At 55.6% G+C, this 8,739-nt stretch overlaps 1 protein-coding gene across 1 annotated transcript; it reads left to right on the top strand.

The window, feature by feature from the left end:
• Positions 1–767: 767 nt before the first annotated feature.
• On the top strand, positions 768–8,314 carry LOC114225462 (polyunsaturated fatty acid (12S)/(13S)-lipoxygenase, epidermal-type-like). Its single transcript, XM_088027248.1, is given in 14 exon segments — positions 768–902; positions 1,075–1,273; positions 1,434–1,512; positions 1,601–1,723; positions 1,814–1,917; positions 2,063–2,223; positions 4,067–4,210; positions 4,304–4,513; positions 6,481–6,567; positions 6,819–6,988; positions 7,108–7,230; positions 7,656–7,755; positions 7,861–8,028; positions 8,135–8,314. Coding segments are annotated over 14 exon segments (1,983 nt in total).
• Positions 8,315–8,739: the final 425 nt, after the last annotated feature.

Below are 8,739 nucleotides of genomic sequence, written 5' to 3'. Positions count from 1 at the left end.
CAACAGAGAGCAGGAGTGCTGGGGAGGGATGGAAAGAAATGAGCATCCGAAGAAGGAATCTGGGAAGGATTTGTGCCTGGCACAGCAACTGTCCCTAAGGAGGATGAGGAGAGCCAGAGATAAGAGGTGGCCTGGGGAAGAATGGATCCTGATGGGAACGTGCTGACGGGGCCCCTTACAGGTGCTCAGCCGGGGTGCTGACCCCACAGAGCCTGTTTCAGGAGAGCCCCATGGAAGCTCCATGACTCACTTGAAGGGGAATTCCCAACCCCCCTCGGTGACTCGGAGTCTGGACAACAAACCCATCTCGTGCACCTGTCCAGCACTATCACGTATTTGTCCTCAAGAGAAAGTCCTGGATCCTTATCAAGATGGTTTACTCACTTTCCACTGAAAACACCCCCACACTTCAAACCTCCCCCCTCTCCACTGTCTGTTGCTATCTCTTTCATTTATCCGTTTATTCACTATTTGGGCGGGCCTGTGGGCTAGACTGGGGGCCCGACTGGGCGCGGAACTGGCACCAGGGAGCGTTTCCAAGAGGATCAGGGTGGGGTGCACCTTCCGGAGCCACCGTGAGAAACCTCGGGTATGCACGGTGGCGGGGACACATGCATCCGGGCGGAGAGGAACCTGTGGGTGGGAGGCGGAGACCCTGGGAGCCCACGCCCCAGGGACACTGGTCCGGGTGAGGCTTCCCCGGGGGGCTGGGCTTCGCATCCTTTAAATTGCTTGTCTCCCGCAGGCCTCCTCCAAGTCCGAGCGCGATGGGCAAGTACACGATCCGCGTGGCCACCAGGGACTCCCCCCTAGCGTGTTCCTGCAACCAGGTGCGGCTGTGGCTGGTGGGCGAGCACTGGGAGGTCGACCTGGGGAAGAAGCTGCGGCCGCTGCGCCGCGAGGTGAGTGCGGAGCCGGCGGGGCGCCGGGGGGCCTGGGGCGGGGGTCGGGCGGGGGGCACCTGCAGCGGGACTCGGGTCTCTCCGGGAAGGCGGGCTCTCCGAGGGTGCGCCCGCGCGCCAGTCGAGAGACCCGCAAGCCTGCGTCGGAACTCGATCCTGGGTCCGGCGCCAGACGGAGCTCAGAGTCCGTGTCCGGGTCCACCTGGGGCGCCTCCTGTTGGTGAAGCTGCGCAAGCACAAAGACCTGAGAGACTCCGACTGGTTCTGCACCAGGATCTCAGGGAGCGGCCCCGGGATCCACGGCGAGGCCTTTTCCCCCTGCTACAGCTGGGTGCAGGGCAACCGGGTCGTCTGCATGCCCGAGGGCACTGGTGAGGGCGGCGGGGCAACGGGGGGCGGCACGGAAGAGGGGGTCGGGGATGCTGTGACGTAAGAGAGGGACGATGGGGGGCAGGAGAGGGGACAAGTGCAAGGGTGGGGCCCGCGCGGACGGAGGCCAGGGAGACCTGGTGCTCGTGTCCCCTTGCCCAGCCCGGACCGTGAGCAACGACCAGAACCTGCTTCAGACGCATCGGGAACAGGAACGCCAGGAAAGGAAGACGGTGTACCGGTGAGCCCGAGCAAGCCTCCGATCCCCTCTACCAGATCCCAAGAAACCCACCGCCCCCCTTATCACCGATTCCGCGTTCTTCCTCCAGGTGGGGCTCCTGGAAAGATGGGTTGATCCTGCCTGTAGCGGGGAGAACGCCGTCGGACCTTCCCAGGAATGAGAGATTCCACGAGGATAAGGATCTCGACTTCTCTTTCTCGCTCGCAAGAGCGTATGTGCCGGGTGGAGGGTGGGCACTTGCACCCCAGCATGCGCAGTTGGGTCCCTTCTTGATCTCCTAGCATTGCCATTCTTTCCACAGGCTGGAGGGCTTGGTCCTCAAGGGGACACTGGACCTCACAAATCCAGTTAAAAGACTCGAAGATTTCCAAAGAATATTCCCGCGTGCAAAGACTGCTCTGGCTGGTCAGTTACTACCACCTCCCCAAACCTATGCACATATTTCCAAACCAGGGCTTTGAAAGAAGAGGGGCAGAGGGTAGGGGGGGTGATCTGTTAGTAGGATCAGGGGCTCAGAGCTCACAGCATGCTTCCCAACTGATGTCTTTAGAGCGGGTTTGAAATTCCTGGAAGGATGACACCCTCTTTGGGTACCAGTTCCTCAACGGTGCAAACCCCATGCTCCTGAGGCGGTCCGCCAGCCTCCCAGCCCGGCTGGTGCTGCCTCCAGGGATGGAGGACTTGAAGACCCAGCTGGAGAAAGAACTCCAGGTGCTGAGCTCCCTGTGTGCACCCACAACCCCAGCCATGTTGCCTCTGTCTCCTACCCCCCTCCCCATTTCCTCCATCAATACTTTAATCGACACCCTCCTCCCTCTACATTTAAGGTTTCTCAACTTTGACCCTGAGATTTGGGGCCAGATGACTGTTGTGGGGCTGTCCTGTGCATTGTAGGATGCTTAATAGTACTAGATGCTAGAATCCCCCCTCCCCTCATTGTGACAACCAAAAATGCCTCCAGACATTGCCAAATTGCCAAACATCCTCTGGGGGAGGGAGCCAAAATCACCCCTGGTTGAGAACCACTGAACTAACCATCCCCTCCTGTTATTCCTTTCTTTTTTTAAAAAAATTTTTATTGTTATGTTAATCACCATATATTACATCATTTGTTCTTGATGGAGTGTTCCATGATTCATTGCTTGTGCATAACACCCAGTGCTCCACGCAGAACGGTGCCCTCTTTAATACCCATCACCAGGCTAACCCATCCCCCCACCCTCCTCCCCTCTAGAACCCTCAGTTTGTTTCTCAGAGTCCATCGTCTCTCATGGTTCGTCTCCCCCTCCGACTTACTCCCCTTCATTCTTCCCCTCCTGCTATCTTCTTCTTTTTCTTTTTTCTTAACATATGTTGCGTTATTTGTTTCAGAGGTACAGATCTGTGATTCAACAGTCTTGCACAATTCACAGCACTCACCGTAGCACATACCCTCCCCAATGTCTATCACCCAGCCACCCCGTCCCTCCCACCCCCCACCACTCCAGCAACCCTCAGTTTGTTTCCTGAGATTAAGAATTCCTCATATCAGTGAGGTCATATGATACATGTCTTTCTCTGATTGACTTATTTCACTCAGCATAACACCCTCCAGTTCCATCCACGTCGTTGCAAATGGCAAGATCTCATTCCTTTTGATGGCTGCATAATATTCCATTGTGTATATATACCACCTCTTCTTGATCCGTTCATCTGTCGATGGACATCCTGGCTCTTTCCACAGTTTGGCTATTGTGGACATTGCTGCTCTAAACATTGGGGTGCACGTACCCCTTCGGATCCCTACATTTGTATCTTTGGGGTAAATACCCAGTAGTGCAATTGCTGGATCGAAGGGTAGCTCTAATTTCAACTGTTTGAGGAACCTCCATACTGTTTTCCAGAGTGGCTGCACCAGCTTGCATTCCCACCAACAGTGTAGGAGGGTTCCCCTTTCTCCACATCCCCGCCAACATCTGTCGTTCCCTGACTTGTTAATTTTAGCCATTCTGACGGGTGTGAGGTGGTATCTCATGGAGGTTTTGATTTGGATTTCCCTGATGCCGAGCCATGTGGAGCACTTTTTCACGTGTCTGTTGGCCATTTGGATGTCTTCTTTGCCTCCTGTTATTCCTTCCTTTTCTTCCTCCTCTTCCTCCTTGGTTAGATGTGTCCCAGACTTGGGGGAAAGCTCAGGCTTCTGGAGGGAAAGAGGAAGAGAGATGGAACAAAGGCCCCGAAAGAGCTGGAGCTATGGGGTTTTTGGAGGGGAGGATAAAGGAACTATTTTGTGCTACGTTTGGCTAAAGCCTGAAGGGAGGTAACAGGGAGGACTTGGGTTGTGGGGGAAGGGGGCATGGTGGAAAACCAGAAACTTCACCTCAGGGAGCTCCAGCTCTGATGGGAGACACTGGGCGTAGAAACCTTGCGTTCGGGGCTTGGGTTAGGGAGAAAGAGATTGGTGTTGAAAGGAAAGACTTGATGTGTAGAGGAAGGAACTAGCCTCCCAAATGAAAAAAGGGCAGCCCAGAACTGACCCCAACCCCTTTATTGATCCCTGCGCCCCACACTCCAGGCTGGATCTCTGTTTGAAGCCGATTTCTCCCTCCTAGAGGGGGTCAAGCCTAATGTCATCATCTTGAAACAACAATATGTGGCCGCCCCTCTGGTCATGCTGAAGCTCCAGCCTGATGGACGACTCTTACCCATGGTCATCCAGGTGAGAGGTGCTAGGTACCTTTCACACAGACATGGGTCCCCTTGAGAGACTCAGGCACACGGGTCCTGAGCCCCCCTCTCTCCCCTGCTCTAGCTGCAGCCTCCTTATCATGGATGCCCCCCACCCATGCTGTTCCTGCCCTCCGATCCCCCTCTGGCCTGGCTGCTGGCCAAGACCTGGGTCCGTAGCTCTGATTTCCAGCTGCACCAGTTACAGTCACACCTCCTGAGGGGACACTTGATGGCTGAGGTTATTTCTGTGACCACAATGAGGACCCTGCCCAGCCTGCATCCCATCTACAAGGTCAGCATCTCTTCTATATTTGACTGCCCTTTGTATCACACCCCTTCGCAGACGGGGTAAGCACCTCCTCTGAGTCTACCCTTGTGGCATGTTAGGCTAGTAGCCATCTTGGTTTATATGCACTTGCACGCGGACACACACCCAGGGCTGGGGAAAGAGTGAGAATAGGTTTTACAACAGTGTTGTGGAAATGTGGCCTCCAGGGGCGCCTGGGTGGCTCAGTCGGTTAAGCGTCTGCCTTCGGCTCAGGTCATGATCCCGGGGTCCTGGGTTCGAGCCCCGCATCGGGCTCCCTGCTCAGCGGGGAGCCTGCTTCTCCCTCTCCCACTCCCCCTGCTTGTGTTCCCTCTCACTGTCTCTCTCTCTCTGTCAAATAAATAAATAAAATCTTAAAATAAAAAAAAAAAAAAGAAATGTGGCCTCCGGAGGTTGCCAGGTGGGTAGTAAGGGATGGGGACGTTCCTGTCAGAGAGGTCTGTAGAGGGCTCTGGATAATGGCTGAGGAGGAGGGGGGTGAGAGACTGAAGTAGGGGGTAGGAGAAGGGTGGGGGGAAGCCGTGTTACTCGGTGGGGAGAAGACTCAAGGGTTCTTTTTATTTTTATTTTTTTATTGTTATGTTAATCACCATACCTTACATCATTAGTTTTTGGTGCAGTGTTCCATGATTCCTTGTTTGTGCACAACACCCGGTGCTCCACACAGAACGTGCCCTCCTCAATACCCATCACCAGGCTAACCCATCCCCCCACCCCCCTCCCCTCTAGAACCCTCAGTTTGTTTCTCAGAGTCCATCGTCTCTCATGGCACGAGCACAAGCGGTTTCCAACACCTATAGACATGCACCTGAAGATGTCGGAGGGCAGTCAGATACAGGAGCCTGGGCTTCCTGGAACAGGTCAGGGCTGGAGATACAGACTTCAGGGTTATCAGAAAACAGAGCTACTGAAGCCATTGTGCTAGATGAAGCTGCCTGTGGTTTGCAGCTACAGCACAGGATTCGGCCCAGGACATAAGTGGGGGGTGCCCAGCCTTTATAAACTGGGAGGGGGGAGTGAAGTAAGACGAGGGGCGAGAGAAGGGGCAGCCACTGAGGCAGGAGGGAGACAAAGGCAAGATGCCAAGGCGGCCAAGAGGAGAAAGGGCTGAAGAGGGAGGCACGATTATCTGCGTCAAGTGCCGCTGAGAAGTCACAGAGAAGCCACATTTGGATGTCACTATGGAAGCCTCTGGTTACCCAGTGGCGAGTGCTATCTTATGGGAGTGGGGGGGTGGTAGGTGAGCGGGAGAGACAGCACAGGGTGACCCCTTTAAGAAGACTTGCTGTGGAAGGGAAGCAAGAAATGAGGCCGCCGGTGGGAGGGGTGTGTGGGGGCGAGGCCAGGGTTTCCTCTTTCCTCTGTCGGGGTATCCAGGATGGAGTGTGTGTGTGTGTGTGTGTGTGTGTGTGTGTGTGTGTGTGAGAAACAGAGGGAGACGGGGGGGGGAGGGGAGGGAAAGAGGTTGGAGGAGGAAGAAGTGGGGTGGAGGGGGAGGAAGGGAGGGGAGGGGGAGGGAGAGTTGCAGGAGAGACATCCCGAGAAGGCAAAAGAAGACGGGAGACTTTGCCTTTGCAGGGAGCAGAGATACTTCCTCGATGGGGGTAAGAGACACATGAGATAGTTCCACATGTGGGAAACTTGCTAGGTTTTGTGGTGTGAGACAAGAGATTCCTGGGATTCTTACAAATAATGCGAGACTGTGCAAATAAGTGAACTTGTAAAACCCTTGACCTTGGGAGGCCTTGGGAAGATATTTTCCCATCTTCCTTTTCCCAAATCTTAACCTGATCCAATCCAATCCAACGGGAGGTCTCTCATTTGCATGGAGACCCATCCCCTCCCTTCTTCTCTATCCCTGGTCCTTTAATTTCCACTCCCCTAAGATCCTGGGGTCCCTATAACAGCCCTGTTTCTTTCTCCCCAATCAGCTCCTGATCCCTCACTTCTGCTACACCATGGAGATCAACATCCTGGCCCGGAGTGATCTTGTCTCCAAATGGGGAATTTTTGATCTGGTATGGAAAGGGATGGGTAAAGAGGGCAGAGCGTTCAACAGTGGGAGAATCCTGAGGGTTGACTGACTTGCCCTCCCAACCCCCCACAAGCCCAGCATCCTCCACGAAGGTCTCTCCCTGATCTGCCTCACACCTGAGCAGCCTTCTCCTTAGAGGGGCCTGAGCAGGACCACTGACCTGGAACCTGACCCTGAACTCCCTCCCCCGCGACACGGCTAACCCTGGTGTATGTGCTGTGGGGTCGTCCTCAGGTGGTGAGCACCGGTAGCGGAGGCCATGTGGACATTCTCCAGAGAGCCACCACTTGCTTGACCTACCGTTCCCTCTGCCCTCCTGATGACCTGGCTGACCGTGGGCTCTTGGATGTGAGGTCTTCCCTCTATGGCCAAGATGCCCTCAGGCTGTGGGGAATCATCAGCCGGTGAGGATGACACAGAAAGGGGGGCCCAGTGGGCTTGCTGGAGAGAACCAGGGGGGCTACAGGTCCAGCTGGTCCTGTGACGGCCACCTGAGACCACGGCCTCCTTGCCTGGGAAGCAGGTACGTGGAGGGGATGGTCGGTCTTTTGTCCAAGAGTGATGAGGCTGTGAGGGATGATCCGGAGCCGCAGGCTTGGTGCAGAGAGATCACTGAGACCGGGCTGCAGGGTGCCCAGGACCGGGGGTAAGCTCAGATCCCTCCCCACCGGCCTGTGTCAACTCACACCCACCTGCCAACAACCTGTACCATCTCACAGTGTTGTCCTAAGCCACCCTAGCTTGGGTTCCCTGAGCTTCCAGGCATCACTCCAGAGCATCCTTCAGAAATCCGAAGGATCAATCCTGATTCTCTAGCCCATTCCCTCCTCACCCTCCTGTACAACCTTCTGTGCCCTCATGCACTCATAGAGTGTCCTCTGGAACCAGACACGTTCCTCTTGGGTACTTTCCCTCACCGAGGGCACACACGTACACCTGGTGTGAGCCATGGACTCCAGGGGCCACGACCACAGACAGAAACTCTTCTCTGTATCTCCAGGTACCTTTCACTGACTGAGGCCTGGCTCACATCCTGGTCTCAAAGCCTCTACTTCTCTTCATGTCACCCAGGTTCCCCGTCTCCTTAGACTCCCGGGCTCAGCTCAGGCACTTTGCCTCCACGTGCATCTTCACGTGCACTGGTCAGCATGCGTCTGCCCACCTGGGCCAGGTGAGCTGCTGTGATCAGCCCCTAGGGGCTCCTGGGACGGAGAAGACCGGGAATTGAATGCTTGGGTCATCAGCCTGGGTTTCTGAGAGGCTCCCCTTCTTGCAGCTGGACTGGTACCCCTGGATCCCCAATGGCCCGTGCACCATGCGGAAGCCCCCGCCCACCTCCACGGATGTGACAGAGAAAGATATAGTGGACTCACTGCCCACTGCCCACCAAGCCCGTATGCAGAAGACCTTCACAAAGTTCCTTGGCAGACGCCAGCCCATCATGGTTAGAGACAGACACCTGGGTCCTGGGGGAGAAGGCAGCTTGAAGGAGGGGTGGTATCCTTGGCTAAGGGGCCCAGGGTTGAGCCGTCTTGTTCTCCCCTTCTCAGGTGGCCTTGGGGCAGCACAAGGAGAGCTATTTCTCGGGCCCTGGCCCCCAAGCTGTGCTGGAGAAATTCCGGGAGGAACTGGCTGCCTTGGACCAGGAGATAGAGGTCTGCAATGCAGGCCTGGACCTGCCCTATGAGTACCTTCGCCCCACCATGGTGGAGAACAGTGTGACCATCTGAGAGGCCCCGCCCCAAAGTTCCTCCCTCCCTAAGTTTCTTTGGGTACTCCCTGTTCCTTGGCCACATCCTCTGGTGGACAAACGGGCCCCAAAGCTGTGTTGTCAGGGTCCCCCCAGGGTGCTGCCTCAGATAGCTCCGGGGAATTCGCCAGGAGTGGTTCCCATTGACTTCTGGGACCTAGCACCCCCTGGAGCCGCCCTACCTTGATGTCCACCTGGTCCTACGCGTCTTCACCTGTGGAGCCCTCTCATCCCTCCCCTTTCCCTCAGGAGACCTGGCTTACATATCAGTAAACAGATCTGATTGAACGATAAAGTCGGTTATGCCTGCTTTGCTTCCTGACCTCTCATTCCGATTTCAAGGAAGAAAAATAAAGATGCTCTCTGGGAACAGAAATGTCTTCCTGCCTTCAGTGCTTCCTGCAA

Source organism: Eumetopias jubatus, unplaced genomic scaffold, assembly GCF_037043125.1.
Source record: "Eumetopias jubatus isolate StellerSeaLion01/CBP00866 unplaced genomic scaffold, mEumJub1_p1.0 scaffold_10, whole genome shotgun sequence".
NCBI classification, from domain to species: domain Eukaryota; kingdom Metazoa; phylum Chordata; class Mammalia; order Carnivora; family Otariidae; genus Eumetopias; species Eumetopias jubatus.
Note: the sequence above shows the minus strand (reverse complement) of the source record. Positions and strands in the feature narration are given on the sequence as shown.